General features: G+C 37.0%; 4 protein-coding genes across 8 annotated transcripts; 2 read left to right on the top strand and 2 right to left on the bottom strand.

Annotated features, from left to right (window-relative positions):
- Positions 1 to 798: 798 nt before the first annotated feature.
- Positions 799 to 4,534, bottom strand: LOC132127204 (beta-crystallin A4-like). 2 transcript variants are annotated; one of them, XM_059538953.1, is made up of 6 exons: positions 4,466 to 4,534; positions 4,095 to 4,141; positions 2,892 to 3,010; positions 1,407 to 1,548; positions 1,108 to 1,250; positions 799 to 1,031 (listed from the first exon to the last, which is right to left on the bottom strand). In XM_059538953.1, the coding sequence occupies exons 2-6, from the start codon at positions 4,131 to 4,133 to the stop codon at positions 884 to 886; spliced, it is 591 nt and encodes a 196-aa protein (XP_059394936.1). In that variant the 5' UTR covers positions 4,134 to 4,141; positions 4,466 to 4,534; the 3' UTR covers positions 799 to 883. The 2 variants fall into 2 exon arrangements, with proteins under 2 accessions (XP_059394936.1, XP_059394935.1); XM_059538952.1 differs by having other exon boundaries at positions 4,095 to 4,138; positions 4,466 to 4,517.
- Positions 4,535 to 6,686: 2,152 nt separating this feature from the next.
- LOC132127171 (beta-crystallin B1-like) lies at positions 6,687 to 9,501 on the top strand. Of its 2 annotated transcripts, none has more exons than XM_059538852.1 (6): positions 6,687 to 6,842; positions 7,091 to 7,237; positions 7,861 to 7,979; positions 8,702 to 8,834; positions 8,921 to 9,063; positions 9,146 to 9,501. In XM_059538852.1, exons 2-6 carry the CDS (start codon positions 7,112 to 7,114, stop codon positions 9,321 to 9,323), a joined length of 699 nt encoding a protein of 232 aa, XP_059394835.1. In that variant the 5' UTR covers positions 6,687 to 6,842; positions 7,091 to 7,111; the 3' UTR covers positions 9,324 to 9,501. The 2 variants fall into 2 exon arrangements, with proteins under 2 accessions (XP_059394835.1, XP_059394836.1); XM_059538853.1 differs by having other exon boundaries at positions 6,776 to 6,854.
- Positions 9,502 to 10,169: 668 nt separating this feature from the next.
- On the top strand, positions 10,170 to 17,293 carry acads (acyl-CoA dehydrogenase short chain). 3 transcript variants are annotated; one of them, XM_059539178.1, is made up of 10 exons: positions 10,170 to 10,267; positions 11,328 to 11,491; positions 11,586 to 11,735; positions 12,658 to 12,769; positions 12,980 to 13,131; positions 13,823 to 13,993; positions 15,984 to 16,121; positions 16,249 to 16,344; positions 16,425 to 16,481; positions 16,565 to 17,293. In XM_059539178.1, the coding sequence occupies exons 1-10, from the start codon at positions 10,240 to 10,242 to the stop codon at positions 16,712 to 16,714; spliced, it is 1,218 nt and encodes a 405-aa protein (XP_059395161.1). In that variant the 5' UTR covers positions 10,170 to 10,239; the 3' UTR covers positions 16,715 to 17,293. The 3 variants fall into 3 exon arrangements, with proteins under 3 accessions (XP_059395161.1, XP_059395162.1, XP_059395163.1); XM_059539179.1 differs by lacking the exon at positions 10,170 to 10,267 and adding an exon at positions 10,277 to 10,440; XM_059539180.1 differs by lacking the exon at positions 10,170 to 10,267 and adding an exon at positions 10,488 to 10,623.
- Positions 17,294 to 18,246: 953 nt separating this feature from the next.
- LOC132127393 (claudin-5-like) lies at positions 18,247 to 19,784 on the bottom strand. Its single transcript, XM_059539238.1, has one exon. It carries the CDS (start codon positions 19,634 to 19,636, stop codon positions 18,983 to 18,985), a length of 654 nt encoding a protein of 217 aa, XP_059395221.1. The 5' UTR covers positions 19,637 to 19,784; the 3' UTR covers positions 18,247 to 18,982.
- Positions 19,785 to 20,701: the final 917 nt, after the last annotated feature.

Raw genomic sequence — 20,701 nt, 5'->3', positions numbered from 1 at the left:
ATAAAAATCGTTGTGTAAGCAAGCGCATCTTTTATCAACAGTGCATCTCCAAAAAAGCATAGTGCGTCTTTTGTTTGGGTTTCTCCTTGCTGTCCCTGGTCGTATGATTTAATCTGACAAACAATGATATTTTAACCCATTTCTAGGAACAAGTTAAGTCATGTAATGAACCGCTTTAGTTTATTCTCCATCGAGAATTATGATATTTTGTTTCTCGAGAAACCTGATTATTTTATATTGCATGCCTTTCTTATTGATGATCATTTAGCTTGTAGGCTTATTGCTCTCTCTGGCGGAAAACTGGTGAAAGTGCATCTTATTTCCTTAAATTAAAATTTTGTCATTATTTAGTAAAAACCACCAGGTTGTTTCAAGCCTGTATGAGTTTCTGTCTTCTGTTGAACACAAAATAATATATATTTTAATGCTGGTAACCAAACAGTTGATGGTAGCCACTGACTTCCATATTATGGATGAAAAAATAATAGAAGTCAATGGGTACCGTCAACTGTTTAGTTACCAACATTCTTTAAAATACTTTCTTTTTGTGTTCAACAGAAGAAATAAACTCATACATCTGACAAATGATGACAGAATTTACATTTTTGTGTCAACTGTCCTTTTAAAAAGAAACGTTATATAAATTCAAAGAATTTCTACTAAAAGGCACAGCATTTCATATTTTTTTAATTTGTTTGAAAGTGTCCAACATTCCTCAATATTGCTTTGAGGTTAGTAAATGCACTCCTTTTTTTTATTTTTTTTTTTTTTGGACACAGATTTATAACAGGAGGTCAGTGAGGTTTAAGAAAGACAGTTTATTTTGCATTGGGCAGAAAGGGGCATGAGAGTTTTTGCAAGGAGAGGGGCGAGGAGAAATCCGTTACTGCTGGATACGGCGGATGGACTGGATCTGAGGGGTCTGGCAGTGGGAGCCAAACTCCTTGTAGTATTTGTAGTCCCCACAGTGGCGGTCACACTCCATAATGTACTGGTACCCACGGTAACCAGGGAACTGGTAGCACACGAACCTGTCACGTGCGGATCGAAGAACAGTCAGCGGTGAATGAAAAATGCGGAAGGAAAAATGACACAACAGATACTCACGCTCCGGACTGAACACGCATAGAGCCCACTTCATTGTTGCACCATCCCATAGCCTGAAGAGAGGGGTAGTCGTCACTGAGCTCTCCCTTGCGGCCCAGGTAGTTCTCCCTCTCATAGATGGTCATTCTGCACTCCCTGTGGTTCTGGGAGGAATCATATTAAACATAATGTCAGCCAATGAGCATTTTTTTCCAATGCAAACCAAAAAAATGGTCATTATAATTAGGTACAAAATGAGGTCAGATAAGGCAGGTTGGGTCAGTGAAGCGTGATGTGGTTTTAAAGCTTTGTGAACTTACAGCGCAGGAAATGGGTCTAAAGGAGGTCATTCTCTCGATGTGGTAAGCATTGCTTCCTCCAAAAGCATCGCACTGAGGGTACTCACCACGCTCCAGCACAAACTGGTGACCCTGGTAATTACCGTGCTCGTAGCCCACCCACCTGAAGAAAAACACGGGTTAAACTTTGGCTGAACTTGTGTGCCACCGTGTTTTTATTATCGACTACTAAAACTATCTTTTAGTGAATTAAAATAAAGCTGAAGTTAAATATAAATATTAGATGAAAAAACTTGGCCTAGGCAACTAAATGAAATAAAATAAGTTTAAGGACTGAAATGACAAAAAATATAATAAAAATAAATAAAAATAAAAAATATTTTTTTAAAAGACAGCACATAACAAAATTAATTAGACTTGAGCTAAAATAAAATTGAAAACAGGATTGAAAGTGAATGCAAAATATTATATACAAAAAATACACTGAAAGAACTTGGTGTTGAATTTCACTCAGAAATTTCACAAATAATTACATAGTAACATATATGAAATTTAGCAGTAGAAAGACTGAAATCAGATGCTTGTCAAACATACAAAATGTTTTTTAAAATCGTTTTAGTTTTTTTTTTTTATAAGCTGAAATAAAATAAACTATAAATATTAGATTAGAAAAAAAATGTAAAGCTTAAACAAAAATATATATGCCTTGGCAACTAATTACAATGAAATTTATTGAACTAAAATAGCTATAAGTGAAATAAAAAATAAAGTAAGGCTAAAAAGAAATATCAAACAAATATTGTGCTAAAATTAAAGCAAAAACTTAAAATATAAATAAATATATATATATATATATATATATATATATATATATATATATATATATATATATATATATATATATATATAGTTCTTAAAAAAATCACATATGATTTACTTTGAAACAATTTTCAATTAGAAATTGCTAGTACATTTCCCAAGTAATCACACATCACACACTGAGTTAAACTTGAAGACTGAAGCAGAAAAACTGAAATAGTATTTTCTTAAAGAACATACTCAAAATAATGTTTTATTTACACCATTGAAAAATCATCTTTTAATAAAACAACACTGTGGCATCAGTGTCCATCGTGGATAAATGCATGAACGTTTCAAATCAGACAGTCCATGTACATCAAAACATATTCTGAAGTGACCTGCCTGATCAAATTAAGGTTACATAAATAAAATGCCACATGGAATGAGGACACGCCCCTGCTGACCAAGAATCAAGAATACTATTGCTCATACTTAGTGATTTTAACAAACCATTACCCCCAACTTCTGTCACTTAACCAGCTCTGTTAGTCATAACATTGTGATATATGCTGCTTTTGGCCTTATAGAGCATGTTTTTTATGTGAGTGTGGGTCAGATCTTGGAGTCTCAGCTACTGGAGATAATTGGCACAAACCTCAGGAATTATGTAAACGATCAGACAAAGAGTTTGGAGAAATCACTCACGCTCCGCTCTCCACTCTCAATGAGCGCACGCTCTCGAAACCGAACTCCATGACGTTGCAGCACTCGGAGGTGAACTCATGGTGACGACCCTGGAAACACTCCTCGTCGTACACGATGATCTGGAAGACAGAGGTTGGGCACTTTTAAAGATTTCAAGGGCACAGTTAAAGACTTGCATGTTGGGGAAAAGGCCAAATGGGATGTGAAGCACTATAAAAGCAGGAGTTACTCAACACCAGAGGACACATTTGAAGACTTATACTATTAAATCATAGCAAACGCGTCCACATTCCTGAAGCACCTGCAATCATAATGCATTGTTTTCAGACTTATGTAAGATTTCTTGGAAAACAACAATTTGTGATCTTTGGAGATCTTGATGAGTGAAACTGCATGTAAATTTCATTGGAAAGAGCACAATTAAACATGATATTAGAGAAATGGAAATATCTTTTTCTTGTAAAATGTACTTTTTGTTTGCATATTTGTTCGATTTACATCTTTGAAAAAGCTGAAAATTTTTACTCAGAAATTGTTAGTAAATGTCACAATTACAAAGAAATGAGAAGCAATTAATGTGAAATTTTGGAGGAGAGAAAATGAAATAGTATTTTCTTGTTAAACTTCAGTAATCGTTGTTTGATTTACAACTTTGAAAAAAAAAATATTCTAGGAAATTTCACAAATAAATACAAAGAAATGGCAAGTGAAACACTGAATTAATGTCATATTTAGAAGCAGAAACACTCAAAACATCTTCTTGTAAAATCTATTTCAATATTTTTTTTATAATTGTGTGATTTATAATTCATTTGACTCATAAATGACAATTTTCACTCATAAATTTCAAGTGAATTTCCCAATTGCAAAGAAATCGTAAGTAACATTAAATTAAACGTGAAATTTGTATGCAGAAAATCTTAAATAGTATTTTCTTGTAAAATGCACTTATTGTAAAAAAATTTTTTTATAGATACTAAAACAAAAAAAATGAAATACACTAAAAATGGTGCCCATTAATTTTCACTCAGAAATTGCTAGCAAATTTCACAAACAATTACAAATAAATGAGAAGTAACACAATGAATTAACTAACATTTCTGAGTAAAAAATAACCTGAAATAGTATTTTCTTGTAAAATAATCAATCATTTTTTCTTTTTCATTAACAACTTCAGATTTATTATTTTTTTTTACAGCATACCTTCCAATGGCCAGAGAACTTGGTGCAATGGTGAGTCATCTCGTCTGCTTGAAAACAAAGAGCAAGTCGATACAAACAGTTCAAAGTTCCAGATTAATAGAATTAGTCACTAAAAATAATAGTGATGACAAATCAACATCCTATACATCTCTCACACACACGAAACACCACAAGCATGGATGCATATCTGAATTAGACTAAGTGAGAATTACATCAGCACGGTCTGACTATGTGCTCTGTTTTTGACTCATTCTCAAGTTATCGGACCGAACAGGAAGGCCTCTCTAAAAGAAGCCGAGGCCTGTGGAGGTTTAGACATATGAGGGAGGTGGGGGGGACAGACAACGGGCCCGTAGCGGAGAAGAACTCACCTCGCTTCGATGCCCTTGGGACGTCCTGATGTGAGAGTGAAAGCTGGGCATGTGCATGTACCCTTTTAAAGCCTCCCCTGGCAAAGGGCCCAGTAAAAGCCCCAGCTCAGCAGCGAGGGAGGGGCCTGTCATTGTCCAGGTGACAAAGGATGGGTTAAATCTATACAGCTGGAGAAGTGCAAACACCACACTATCCATGCCTGGATCCAGGCCTGGACGCTCAGACCTGGATGCACGCGAGTCACAAGCACATACGTGTTAAGGGCCAGCCCAGATCTGAGACGGTGCATGTGCTGGGGGAGATGTGCTGGTCTTGGACACGTTCCATATATAATGCTCTTGTTTTGGTTCAGTGGATGAGTTGAAAATAATGATTGACAGCAGGGGAGGTCTACAGTGATGCTGTGAAGATGTCATACACAGTAAATAACATAATAAAAGATACTAAATTATTCAAATGTATTAGGATTTACACAATGATATATTTAGCTTTTGTAAAATACTATACAGTTTTAAAATATGCCTTGTTTGTGGCCCAGGATAATTATGTAAATCAAACTGTTAGATAACCTTTAAATATGTTGAGGAAAATAATTTATCTTGGTCATGGTTTGTTTTATAGTTTGGAGATATGAAAACAAAAAGTGAAAAAGGCTATTAATCAAACAATATAGATATTTTTAAATTAAACATGTATTTATCATCTTCTTCCTATATTATATTGTTCAAGGTTTTTTTCTATGACCTAAATTAATTACTGGAAGTATCACCTGTCATCTTAAATAATGTTAATGTGAAATGTAAACGCAATATAAGCCTAATGAATTTTACAGTAGCTTTGCATGTTTTTATGTTTTTGAAATAAGTCTCTTATGCTCATCAATATGTGGTCCAAAAATATAGTAAAAACTGTAATATTGTGAAATAATATTACAATTTAAAATCTGTTTTCTGTTTAAATATGTTTGAAAATGTAATTTATTCCTGTGATGCACAGCTGAATTTTCAGCTTCATTACTCCAGTCTTCAGTGTCACATGATCCTTCAGAAATCATTGTAATAAGCTGATAAGTTTCTTAAGAATTAAGATAATTGATTATTATTGTAATAATACTGAAAACTGCTGTGCTGCTTTATATATATATATTAAAAAAAACTTTTTACTGTGACGAAACAACTTTAATAATAAGAAAAAGAATACATTTAATTGTATAGCAAATTTCAAACATAAAATGCAAGCAAAAGTCAGAATATAAAAACATTTTTTATATAACAGTTAGATGAAAACTGTAAGGCTTCTATAAAGATAAAGCATGTTAAGGTTTGTACAATGCTCTTTTTCTGTCACTGTGCTTTCAAAGGTTATTGCTAATCAGTGAGTCAGAGTAAGGAGAGGCTCTCTGAAGAATCATTGCAGTTGTTACAGAGCTATTGCAGCAGTCATTTGAGAAGATTGTAGTCATATATTTCATAGCGCATGTTCAAAGAGTGCCTCTGAGACTCTGTGCAACTCCATGTGGGATCTTTCTGTTGCATAGCAAGCTCATTCTGTGTCTGCCATCACTCATACCAAGACACAAACACGACCTAAAAGATGCCACTGAAAATGTAATATTAGGCCTAAAAATCATGAGAATGTGAATGACTGGGATCAAACCATTAATAGATTTCAGATACGGATTTTAATATGGCCAACATTGTGTAGCAATAATAATAATAATAAACACAGTATTTCAAATGTATAAAAACATTTCTCATGGCCAATAGTAATAATAATGCACTATGTTAAAATAAAGATTCATATATATATATAAACATCACAAACTCTCTAGTATTTACTACTACTACTACTACTACTAATACTAATAATGCATTAAACCTAAAAAAAAATTAAAATATATAAAAAACTATATCTAAATTAATTTGATGAAAATAACAATTGCACACAAAATATATATTATATATTGTAATGCATTTGAAATCAGATTGTAACTCAGAGTGCAAACATCACAGCGTGTAGTTCTTGTGAAACTGGCAGTCAGAGAGCACATTAGAGAGCAAAGTAGAGTGGATTAGGCTCAAGTGACCCCTGACCCCCGTCCATATGTAGCCTATAGCATATAGAGCACTGGCTAAGAGGGAAAGTGGCATTGTCAGGGTTTTTCATTGAGAGTAAAATGCTTACGGGCGCTGCGGCGAGAGCGTTCTGGGCTATGCGATGACCCTGCGGCTTTGGCACAGGCAAAGTCTGATGACGACGTGTTTCTATTGTACCCCGAGCGCCTCTGTACTCCCCTTGCCAGGGTATAAAAGTTAGAGCACTGGTCAGAGGGGGCCAGCACGAGCCAGCCAACCCAGCACAGCTGTACTCAAGCAGGTAAGAGCCCAGGTAAAACGAATTCAGCTAAAGCTGAGTCCCTTCACCATCTCACAGATCTAGCAGGGAATTGCCCTGGATTCACTGGTGTTTCCGGGATTGGATCCATTTGAAATGTGAAGCCCAAACCGTACCATCCCTAACATTCAACCCCGTCCCATAACACCAGTCCCACATGGATGTTTTGGAGTATACGCACCAGTTTCAAGCCTCATTACATTTTCCCACCCTTTGCTCTTTTCTCACAGACGTTCTTGAACCCCTTCATCATGTCTCAGACCGCCAAATCCACCACCAACCAGGGCACTGACGCCAAGGACAAGGGAGCTCCCGCCCCTGCCGCCACCAGCAAGGCTTCCAAGACCGGAGACCCCGGATTCATGGGTAACTACAAAGTAAGTATCTGCGTTCAACTGGTTTTAGAGATCAGATTTTGCGAGACAGACCACTTACAAACATTGTGATTAGCCTGAAACCTACACTCTTAAAAGTAAAGTATCTTTTTTGGAATCTATGGTTCACAAAGAACTTGAAAATCCATTGCTTTATAAAGAACTGTTTTTTGAGGAACCCAAATGATTCTTCAACAAATAAAGACAATTTTAAATGAGTTAATTTCGACTTCCATGAAGAACGCTTAAGATCTATAGAACCTCCATTACACAAAAAGCTCTTTATAGTACAAAAACATCCTGTAGATAGTTTAAAAAAAATACTTCACACCAAGAAAATTATTTTAAGATTTATTTAAGTTATTTTAAGAACTGTTCTCTAAAAAGGTTCTGAAGAACTTCATTGGCTTCTATAGTTCCACAAAGAGCCTTCAACATCCATGGAAACTTATATATCAGAAAAAGTTCTTTAATGGTTTTAAAAAGGTTCTTTGGGGAGCCCAAAATGGTTCTTCAGTGGCATCGCTGCAGGTTTTTTTAAGAGTATCCACAAAATCAGGCTAAATTGTAGAATTAAGAAAGTAAGTGGGAGACCTGGTCATGCTATAATTCTTCGTCTCCTGCAGATCTTCCTGTTCGACCAGGAGAACTTCCAGGGCAGGATGATGGAGGTCCAGAATGAGTGCATGAACGTCTGTGAACGCGGAATGGACAGAGTCCGCAGTATCATTGTGGAGTGTGGCCCGTAAGTCATGGATATTTTCTAATGTGGATTGGAAAAACATAGAGGCTATAGTTAAATCAGTGAGATACTTTAAGAGTTTATATCAGTATTTTGACTTCCTTCCTTGGGGAAGTCGTGGCCTAATGGTTAGTGAGTCGGACTCGCTATCGAAGGGTTGTGAGTTCAAGTCTCGGGCCGGCAGGAATTGTAGGTGGGGGGAGTGCGTGTACAGTGCTCTCTCCACCTTCAATATCACGACTGAGGAGCCCTTGAGCAAGGCACTGAACCCCCAACTGCTCCCCGGGCGCCGCAGCATAAATGGCTGCCCACTGCTCTGGGTGTGTGTTCACAGTGTGTGTGTGTGTGCACTTCGGATGGGTTAAAAGCAGAGCACGAATTCTGAGTATGGGTCACCTTAATTGGCCGTATGTCACTTTCACTTTGTTAAACTTTTAGCAAGTATTTTGTTTTGTGTTTTTGTCAGTTTTTATTATTATTTTAAAAATATTCCTATATAGTATTTACTCTTTTAGTTAATTATTTTAGTATATCAAGTTAAACTCAATGAAATACTTTTTCTAATATGTGAAAATGTATTTTCACGTTTTAATTTTCAGTTTTTGTAACTATAACTCTGATCTATGTCTAGTTGGTACCATCCTTTTCCCTCCATACTCATGCTGTCATCCCTCCGTCCCTCTTTTTTTCTGGTACACATCTGTCCCTGTTGTCCATGTCTTCAGCTTTGTTGCCTTCGAGCAGACTAACTTCCGTGGCGAGATGTTTATCCTGGAGAAGGGCGAGTATCCTCGCTGGGACACCTGGTCAAACAGCTACCGCAGTGATTGTCTCATGTCCCTCAGACCCATCCGCATGGTAGGACACTCGGGAGAGCATCGCAACTTCTCCTTATTGTATTCAAATGCATGTTGCATGTTGTTAATTGGTCCAAATGCCTACAGGACCCCATGGAGCACAAGATCTGCCTGTATGAGCATTGTGACTTCCAGGGCAACAAGATGGAGATCCAGGAGGATGACGTGCCAACCCTGTGGGCGCATGGCTTCTGTGACAGAGTGGGCAGCGTGAGGGTTCCCGGTGGATCGTGAGTACCAAATCAAAACCTCAGTTAACGGTTGAGAGCAATACTAACCCATGTCTTACACACTCTGTTTCTCTTTTTGAAGTTGGGTGGGATACCAGTACCCCGGCTACAGAGGCTACCAGTATCTGTTTGAGTGCGGCGAGTACAGACACTACAATGAGTTTTGTGCCTTCCAGCCTCAGATTCAGTCCATGCGCCGTGTGAGGGACATGCAGTTCCACAAGCGCGGCTGCTTCAATCTGACCACCGCTAAACAGTGAACTCATCCCGCTGCGGTCCTGTAGCATAACGACTAGCCTTCTCATGGCGCTTTTTTATCCCCGCACCGCCCCCTTTTCTCTGACTCCTCTCCCCCAGAATAGATTCATTTAAATTGTCCCAGACATCTAACTGACTTTTTATGATGCCAATAATAAACATGTTTTGGAAAAACAAAAACGCTTGTCATTTTTTTCCTAACATTTAAAGGACTAAAATACATAAATATAGGCTACAATACAAATATACAATTCACACACACACACACACACAAATTTACCAGGGAAAAATTTTATATTAAAAATATCTTCATTTTGCTAATAGAGCTATTTGGTTTTAACAAAATTCTCATGGGAAATACATTCCATAATTTGAACATAATGTGTATCATTTAGGTTAATTATGTGTTTTAAATATAGCAATTAAATATAAATCTTTTCTTTATAAACATTTATGTAATATTTCATTTGAATTTTTATAATATTATATGTATTTTTATAATATACATTTATATTTAAAAAAATTCTAATATCTGTAAGCCTGTTATTCATCATATTATGCATTATATGTGCTTTTATTAAAATGTATTTTATGCTATAATTTCATTGCTTTATTATAATAAAGAGTGAAGCCTTAAATAAATTACAATTTAATATCTGTAAAACAATTACTCATCAGATTATGGATTAGTATATATACAGTTTCTGTACTGTAATTTTTTTATCATAATAAAGAGTGAAACTTTGATTTACATTGACATTTAAAAATTAATATTAAACAATTTAATAACACAAAATTCAAATGTATATTTAATTTTCAAATCTAATAAAATAAAACGTCTCCGTTACGTCATGATCACATGACCCCACCGGTCACACACCGCTTCCTGTTTGCAAAAGCAGATACATCAGAGCCAAGATGGCGGCGCTTTTCAAAGCACGAAGAGGTCAGAGATAGAAATGTTTCTGAGTTTTACTGTATGTTTACAACAGTGTCACTCGCAGCTCACGAGCGACTCTATGCGCATGTAATATGCAGCTGGATACATTTGCAGCTAGTTTATTAAGGAACCCAATCGTTAACCTATCTTCATTTGCACGACCGTCTAAATCTTTTTTGGTAATTGAATATTGAATTTGACCGTAGAACTTAATCGTTTCCTTTCTATGACGTTGTTTCGATTAGTTCAAAAGTTAAGGCCATTAATAAATTGGTCAATAAATATAATTAGAATAATCACCTGCTTAGTTTACCTTATTAAAATTCACTTGAAATGGATTCTCCATGACTAGGCACTAACACGTATGAAATCTGAAATATTAGTTTGCTGTGTTTGTGTTGTTTTGGATGTTTTTTTTTTGTCATATGTGGGGTTAATCTTTACCCTGACAGCTGACATTATTTCATTCAAAACAAATGTCACTTAGTCAAACTACTGGTTTCTTAAAGAAATGCACGCGTTATGCATTTAGAGTTGGTTTATGTAACTCATTATACATAATACAGAAGCACAAATCTACAATTCTAATGCATTTTTCTCATTATTGCTATTTTGGATAGTGTGAAAGCGCACAATGACCTTTTACCTACTTTTACTCTACAGCTTCTGCGCATGCGCAGGCTAAACTAACACATCAATGCTACTAGTCCAATATGAGTGTGTGTGTATATATATATATATATATATATATATATATATATATATATATATATATATATATATATATATATGTCGTTTTTTGTACATTAGCCATGGAAGTTTCATGATTTTCTTTTTTTATTTTACTATTTAAATGCTGTAATATGCTAATATTTTCTACTGATTAGATTATGATTTAGTGTTGCAGTTTATGCATAATTTATTGCCATGTATCTATGATTTCACTTGCTTTATTGTTAACCTATTTCTGGATCACATTTATGTTGCTGTTTCATTATATCATGATTCATTTAGCAAATCTATACATTATATATGTTACTATCATGTTCTTTCCTGTATTTATCAGCTCTGGGCATGGTGGTAGGGCCTGGCGTTCGCTGTTTGAGCCAGCTTGCGGAGCTGCCAGAGTTGCACCAGATGATGAGGCAGACATGTAGGGACTATGCTCAAAAAGAACTTGCGCCAATCGCTGCTCAGCTGGACAAAGATCACAAGTTCCCAGCCAAGCAGGTAAAAGGAGCTTGAGCCATGGAGCTCCACAGTATTCACTGTCTTTCGTTTAGAGCACATGAGGATGATTGCGGTTGGTTTTTGGATGGTGTAGGTAAAAGAGCTGGGAGCGATGGGTGTCATGGCTGTAGAGGTACCAGAGAGTCTGGGTGGAGCTGGGATGGATTATCTGGCATACTGTCTGGCCGTGGAAGAGCTCAGCAGAGGATGTGCTTCGACCGGAGTCATCGTCAGTGTGAATAATGTGAGTCATGAGTCAGGGAATTCTGCAGTGCACATTTAACACTTCAATCTGTATTTGAATATATATGGTTAAACAATGAATTTATGCAGTGCCTGAATAACTCATGCAATTTATAGTAAAATATATATTTTCAGATATATTTTTTTAAATATATAATGGCACTGCATAAAATCATTGTTTCAAATGTGCATGTGCACCTTTATTTTTTTTTATTATTATTTTTTTTTTTTTACACATTTTGCTAAATATACAATTCCAATCTTCCAATCCTACACCATGGATTTGATAAAATAAAATTATATACAAAAAATTTTTTGAGACATGATTTTTTATATATATATATATATATATATATATACTATATATACTATATGTATATATATATATATATATATATATATATATATATATATATATATATATATATACTATATATATTGCCCATACTTAACAGATTACTGAACTGAATCTCCACATGAAGTCCACATGAAATCAAAATTGACTTGATTTACTTTACTAGCGCGCATTGCTAGTCTTGATGTAAACAATTAATCCGTGCAAGTTAACCTGCTGAAAAAAATTATTTAAATATAAAATAATTTAATCAAAATCTGGACATGTACTTCCGCTCTGGAATGGCATTTCTTTTCTGACGACGCCAGCTTGACGGCTTGGGCAGAATATCCTTAAACACACCCCACCAACCGTTAGATTGCAATGAGTGAGCGACAGAGAGGAGGAGCACAAACATAAAACCATGCCCTCTAGTCAATATTCTGTTTCAGATGGAAATACGTCACTACACTAAAATCAAGTCGGCAGCAACTTCCGGTTCACGTGGACTTTAAGTATCAAACCTGCCCTTTTCATCATCATTTAGCTGAGATTTAATTCTGCATGCGATCGAATTGCTGTGTTTTAGTCACTGTACCTGGGTCCAATTCTGAAGTTTGGCACAGAAGAACAGAAAAAGCAGTGGATTACTCCCTTCACCACGGGGGAACAAGTTGGCTGTTTTGCTCTGAGTGAGCCAGGTAAACACAGCTGCAGTTGTCTGCTTTATAAACACAGGTGCACCAATACTCCTTCACACAACAACCAGTTGTGGATTATTGAGATGATTTCATTTATACTCTACATCTATAGATCCATAGAGTTGCCCTTTTTACGCTAACATCAGTGAGGGCTCATTTTCATCTTGTGGTATGAAAGGTTGTGCTGAACAGATGTTTTTGGCTATAAAGGAAACGGCAGCGATGCAGGTGCGGCGTCGACACTGGCACAGCAGGAGGGAGACGAGTGGGTTCTGAATGGAACTAAAGCCTGGATAACCAACTGCTGGGATGCTTCCGCCACCGTTGTTTTCGCCACAACAGACAAGAGCTTAAAACACAAGGTTCATTCGCCACGAATGAACTGATTTGAAAACAAATTATTATATGGAGTATTTTTTTTTTAAGTTCATAAAAATGTAAAGAGCTGAAATAGTTTTGATTTGATGTATTCATAGGGTGAACTGGGAACATGATATTTTTACTTGTATATAGGGATGGGACGATAACCGGTTTTCTTGATAACCGTGATAAAATGTGCTGAAGGTTAGTAATATCGTTTAAAAATGAATTATCATTAAAACCGTGTTTGATTATCGCGGTTTTAATAACTCACTATTAAATCATGTCCAGCCAGCAACAGTCTGACGCAAGCGCAGCGCACAATGTTTTTTTTGTTTTTTTTCGAGAAGGAATGGCGAAAGTCAGTGACTTTTCTATGCTTTTCTATGCTTCTACACTTTTCATTGTAAGGAAGGAAATGCCACAGAATTGAATCTTTCTTTAAATTAAGTGCATAGAGTTGCTTGTTTTATTAGTTGTTTGTTGATTATTAAATATAAAACTTGCTGAAATGTTTTCAGTGTGAGCATCAACTATTTTTGAACACTTTCATCTCGTTTCAACAAAACCGTGATAATATTGATAATCGTGATAATTTTAGTCACTATAATCGTGATATTAAATTTTCATACCGTCCCATCCCTACTTGTATAATTATTTATTCAATATATTCGTTATTTTATTTTACTTAAGGGAATTAGTGCCTTCCTAGTGCCGATGCCTCATCCAGGGTTGTCTTTAGGGAAGAAAGAAGACAAGCTGGGAATTCGAGCTTCATCGACTGCAAATATCATTCTGGAAGACTGCCGCATCCCACTCGGCAACATGCTGGGAGAGCGCGGAATGGGCTTTAAGATTGCAATGGTATGGCTGAATGTCATTTTTATTTTACTGTACTACTGTACCAAAGCATAAAAATTGTTATTCTACTTTGAAATGTACGTTTCGTGTTGGAATCGCTGTTTTTGTTTTGGTCTGTGTAATTCCACCCACTGACAGTTTACCTACTACAGGTCCTTCTCAAAAAATTAGCATATTGGGATAAAGTTCATTATTTTCCATAATGTAATGATAAAAATGAAACGTTCATATATTTTAGATTCATTGCACACCAACTGAAATATTTCAGGTCTTTTATTATTTTAATACTGATGATTTTGGCATACAGCTCATGAAAACCCAAAATTCATATCTCAAAAAATTAGCATATTTCATCCGACCAATAAAAGAAAAGTGTTTTTAATACAAAAAAAGGCAACCTTCAAATAATTATGTTCAGTTATACACTCAATACTTGGTCGGGAATCCTTTTGCAGAAATGACTGCTTCAATGCGGCGTGGCATGGAGGCAATCAGCCTGTGGCACTGCTGAGGTGTTATGGAGGCCCAGGATGCTTCGATAGCGGCCTTAAGCTCATCCAGAGTGTTGGGTCTTGCGTCTCTCAACTTTCTCTTCACAATATCCCACAGATTCTCTATGGGGTTCAGGTCAGGAGACTTGGCAGGCCAATTGAGCACAGAAATACCATGGTCAGTAAACCATTTACCAGTGGTTTTGGCACTGTGAGCAGGTGCCAGGTCGTGCTGAAAAACTAAATCTTCATCTCCATAAAGCTTTTCAGCAGATGGAAGCATGAAGTGCTCCAAAATCTCCTGATAGCTAGCTGCATTGACCCTGCCCTTGATAAAACACAGTGGACCAACACCAGCAGCTGACATGGCACCCCAAACCATCACTGACTGTGGGTACTTGACACTGGACTTCAGGCATTTTGGCATTTCCTTCTCCCCAGTCTTCCTCCAGACTTTGGCACCTTGATTTCCGAATGACATGCAAAATTTGCTTTCATCCGAAAAAAGTACTTTGGACCACTGAGCAACAGTCCAGAGCTGCTTCTCTATAGCCCAAAGTGGCTTGACCTGGGGAATGCGGCACCTGTAGCCCATTTCCTGCACACGCCTGTGCACGGTGGCTCTGGATGTTTCTACTCCAGACTCAGTCCACTGCTTCCGCAGGTCCCCCAAGGTCTGGAATCGGTCCTTCTCCACAATCTTTTTTGCCACACTTTTTCCTTCCCACAGACTTCCCACTGAGGTGCCTTGATACAGCACTCTGGGAACAGTCTATTCGTTTAGAAATTTCTTTCTGTGTCTTACCCTCTCGCTTGAGGGAGTCAATGATGGCCTTTTCAGGATATGCTAATTTTTTGAGATAGGAATTTTGGGTTTTCATGAGCTGTATGCCAAAATCATCAGTATTAAAACAATAAAAGACCTGAAATATTTCAGTTGGTGTGCAATGAATCTAAAATATATGAAAGTTTAATTTTTATCATTACATTATGGAAAATAATGAACTTTATCACAATATGCTAACTTTTTGAGAAGGACCTGTATTTCTGCACCTCCGGGTTGCCAGTTGGTGGAAAACACAGTGTAGGGCAACCATTGAATCGAACAAATAAACTCGGACAGACAATGCAAATTCTTCATGATATGAAAAGCCTAGGCATCCATCTAAAAAACCCTATGCCCAGAAGCATATCAAAATGCAGATAAATCAGCTCATCAACTTACAGTGTAAGGATCATCACCTTTTATTGTCAATTGCGCATGTTCCTGTTGCGTGTCCTCAACCTGGCAACCTGTGTGATTGTGGAGACTTAGGAGGAAGGATTAGGACTCGGGAGGAACAACTCTCTTCAGTATTGTGAATTTGGAATGCAGTACCATTTCAACCTTTGTCAGTTAGTGTAAATAAAACCATTTCATTTTAGTCAAGTTATAAAACTAACGCTCTTTCACATTTGCTTTGTTTGCACGGGATCTAATACAGCTGTTTTCCATCCCACAGCAAACTCTGGACAGCGGGCGGCTTGGTATCGCAGCACAGGCTCTTGGTATCGCTCAGGCGGCGCTGGACTGTGCGGCTGATTACGCTCATAAAAGAACAGCTTTCGGCGCTCCCATTGGGAAACTGCAGGCGATACAGGTGAGATAACTCACCACAAACACTCCCTGTGTGACATTCAGAGGGAAAGTGGAACGCTTTAGTGTTTTCATCATTCATCTGGGATGATTCAGCTGCTGACGTTTTTCTATAAATACGTCTCTTGCAGTTTAAACTGGCAGACATGGCCTTGGCCACAGAGAGCGCTCGACTGCTCACCTGGAGAGCTGCAATGCTGAGAGACGCAAAGAAACCTTTCACTAAGGTTAGTCTGTTTTCTCATAAACTTGGGGTTAGTAGGTCAGTGAATATCATGAAAAATGTGTGTGTTTGTTTGTACTGCAGGAAGCTGCTATGGCTAAACTGGCTGCATCTGAGGCTGCTACGTTTGTCTCCCACCAGGTAATCATCAAATAGATTTTTTATTCCTAAAGCTATCATACTGTGTCGATGCACTAACATGAGTATTTTGTTGAAATGTGAAGGCCATCCAGGTGCTGGGCGGGATGGGTTACGTCACAGACATGCCTGCTGAGAGACACTACCGTGACGCCCGCATCACAGAGATCTATGAAGGCACCAGCGAGATCCAGAGATTAGTCATCGCTAACAACATTCTCAAAGAATATCAGTAGTAGGAGAGCTGATGTTCACATCAACTCGCTCTGTTAAGACACTGTGCCTGGATTGGCTGATCTGATCAGTCACAGATCTCAGGACTGTGTTACTGTGACTGGTCACTGAAGATGTATTAATGTTGCTGTATCACATATTGAGTGACTGCCACAAGAGTGCAGTAGAGAGTCTGCATCATTTGCCTTTGTATCAGACTGTAAGGACTAATCTTCACTAGGAATTTAAATGCATATCTGATTGTACCATAATGAATTGTATTTATTTGATATGCATTTTAAAATAAATAATGATATCACATTTTAATACTACTATTTGTTTAAAGTTGGTTTATTGTAACACCTTATTGTAATTCTAAGATCCTCTGATGATACAATTTGTTTTTTTATTATGGCTAAAGGGAAATGGTTTGTGGGGCAAAGTTTGAGGGTTTTAAAACCACCAGCATGCACTGATACATGTTGCAGTTGCTTCTTTGGCCAACTTAAATAATACAATGCTGAAATCATGAACAGTTTTCAGTGGGCTCCAAACGTCTTGAGATCACTACTTAATAATAAAAAAAAAATGCATTATCAAAAGAAAAGTCTCAAGTTTGATTAGTGACCTACAAAAGTTCAGAATATATTATTATAATATATAATATATATATTTTAGAATATATATTATTTATTTGACAGACTTTCTGTTTTAGGTTTACAAATCATAAAATAAGTTGCTTATTTAATATGAATATTTCTTTGTTTCATATTTGCATATTTCATTTCAGAAATTAAAATAACTTTAAAGAATCCTATTAAAGAGCCCTGTTTATTTAACGTATGCATTTTTTGGTGTGTGTGTGCTGTTTGTTAGCTCATGGGGAAATGAGTGCTTGGCTGATCATATCTTGTGTGCCGTTTCAGTCATTTCAGAGCATGTGAGGTTTTCCCACAGGACTCAGAACTGGGTCAGAGTTCCAGAATTCCCGAGACCTGAAATGATGGTGATGAATTTTATGAGGATAAAGGTCACAGACCCTGACTTTTATTGTCCTTGCTTAAACAATGCCTAAGGTTAAAGGAATGGTTCCCCCCAAAACATGCAGATTTTCACTACACAAGATGTTATTTCTGGACTGGAGTGGTGTGGATTACTTGTGTATTATTGTGATGTTTTTATCAGCTTTTTGGACTCTCATTCTGACGGCACCCATTCACTGCAGAGGATTCATTGGTGAGCAAGTCATGTAAAGCTAATTTTTCCAAATCTGTTTTGGTGAAAGACCAAAAGCATCTACATCTTGGATGGCCTTAAATGTTCAGAAATATTTTATTTTTTGGTGAAATATTCCTTTAACTTCTACTGGTTACAGTGGCCAACCAAAGATATATAAAAACATTCATGAATACATTGCATTAGATTATTTTGAAAAATATAAGAAATCTAAAACAATATCATAGAATTTTCTACAATTTTTGTGTACACTTCAGACATTTCATGCATATGAAACATGCCTCATTTATGTACCATCATAATTATGGAACTGGACACATTATAACCAAAAGACCTTTTATTTATTACTTTGAAAATGCACAGATTTACTGAAAAATGGTTTCATACAACTATTTACAATCAGGAGGTTTAGATGATCAGAACAGTCTCATGTAAAGCTGCAGCCTGGAGTCTATAGGCAGAACAATAGGCATTATTCAGTGTCTTATTGAAGCACAGACCATGCCTAATTAGTGCACACTCATAAAGCGGAGCAAAAACAAGTAATACAGACCCTCCCTTCACCCCCCTTACGCCACAGTGATTAAAATCAAACACAAACAAGTGGGCCGCTGACCCTAATATCAATAAGACAAAAATACCCGTGTACATCTAATTCATTATTAACAAACTGTTATAAGAGCTAAAGACAGAAAAAAATATAATCAAACATAGTTTATACATACACAAAGTTTATACATTCTGTCAATTGATTATCTGAATGTTTGCTGAGTTTGGTAGAAGACCTGTTGCATGCAACTAGGTAGTTGACTGTTATGTGACTTACATTATTTAATCTAAAACTATTTTAAACATACAGTTTTGCAATATTTGAACTTAAAAAAAATCATTTCTCACACTCATTTATACGAAACATAGCACCTAAATATATATATATATTTGAACCTTATATCTTGTTTTTGAATGAAAAATACAATTATTGATGAACTAGCCAAATATTAAAGTTTACAGCCTTGAAAGTCCATATGCACAGTTCCATGGTTGAACGTTGAGCTTCACACATAGTTTCGTTTATCGTAGTCCCCATTGATTGATGTGCTTTTTGTAGGTGGAGATAAATATTTAAGAGGATATGAGGTTTTCTCATCATGTGGACGAGAGCAACACAGGATCACTCCTCCGAGCAGAAGCATGGCAGACGCTGCCCATCCGATATAGAGCGCAGCTCCAATTTCTCTCTTCTTTGAATAAGGCACTTGAGGGTCATAGAAGTCCGAGATGATGTTATTGGCAATCCAGCACAGAGGCACCAGCACAAACAAGCCGGCGATGATGTATATCACCCCTCCAACGTTGACTACTTTGGCTTTGATGGACTCTTTGATGATGCAGTTGGTGCACTGAGCGCCAGCGATGGTTATCATCAGAGCCTGGACACCCAAAACTGCTGAAATGATCGTCAGAGCCCGAGCGGTCTGAAGGTCAGTGGTCAATGCCAGGACGGAGTCATGCATTTTACACTGCATCTGACCCGTGCTCTGGACCACACAGGACATCCACAGCCCGTCCCAGATGTTTTGCGCCACCACAATGTTGCTCTCGATGAAGGCGGACACTTTCCACATGGGCAGCCCACAAGCCACCATCACCAAAAGGGTCCCGGTGACGCTCAAGCCAAGGCCAATCATCTCCAGACATGCAGAAATCATCTTTGTAACGTTTTTTTAATGCAGTTTAAAAAGTCTAGAAAAAAAGTATTTTTGTTCAAAGTAGGTGTTCAGAGCAGAAGTATCTCTACATCGCTTGGCAACGCTGCAGGATGAGAAGCGATGGAGTTTTCTGTTCTTGTGTGTAGGGAGGATGCTCTTATAAGAGCACTCACAACAAAGAGGAACGGCTCCAGCCAATCAGAGTGCAGCAGTGCAGTTTGGCTCCCGACAGCCAATCAGAAGTGAGAGCCACTGGAAAAGACTACACATCATCATAGCACATCACTCAGTCAGAGTGACGGTGGCAACAGTGTGACTTCCTCGTCTTCCTGGTATTCTTTAAGAAGAAAAGCCCACTTTACACAAAGGGCTGCAGGTGTCAAAACAAGCACACAAATTTATAAGATAAGAGGTCATTTCGTTATGTTGTAAAAGCACTTCAGAAATAACTGACGGATCGCAAATTTAACCGCCTTTTAGGTAAAACGGCCACGCGAATTAATTATTTTGTTTAAAAAGAGCACATTACACCGATACTAGCGCGAAATGCTTTCATATTGTGTGTGTGTGTGTAATTCCCGGTTTCTCTCCTAATCGCTATTTCGTCTTATTACAATTATTGTAAATACAATTATTTATACAGTTATTACTTTTAAAAGCGAACGTTTATCCGCGTTAACTAACTTTTTTGTGTTCATTTAGCTGTTGTTTATCAAAGTTCTGTTGCCACTTAAAGATGTCTACAACCAGCTAGAAGCCAGAAGCTCCAACTTGACCATTTTAGGAACCATTTAGTTATGTAGGCTACCTTTTTCCTGTATATCTAGCTGTGTGTCTTTCTCATTTCAAAGACACTTTAAAAATCATTTAAAACAAAGTTAGGCTAATTTAGGTGATTTGTTTTATAGTTTAATCTGAAACCCTGCAGCACTGAATAAAGTAAAAAAAATGAATTGCAACTTTTTATCTCAGATTTCTGACTTTTTCCTCACTAGTGACTTTTTACTTAGAATCTAAATTAATAGGCTTCTAGTAGGCAACGTGTCAAGGTTTAAACTGTCGCAA

The sequence above is a fragment of the Carassius carassius genome, chromosome 45 (assembly GCF_963082965.1).
Source record: "Carassius carassius chromosome 45, fCarCar2.1, whole genome shotgun sequence".
NCBI lineage: Eukaryota > Metazoa > Chordata > Actinopteri > Cypriniformes > Cyprinidae > Carassius > Carassius carassius.
The sequence above is the reverse complement of the archived record's forward strand: the minus strand, read 5'-3'. Positions and strand labels throughout refer to the sequence as shown.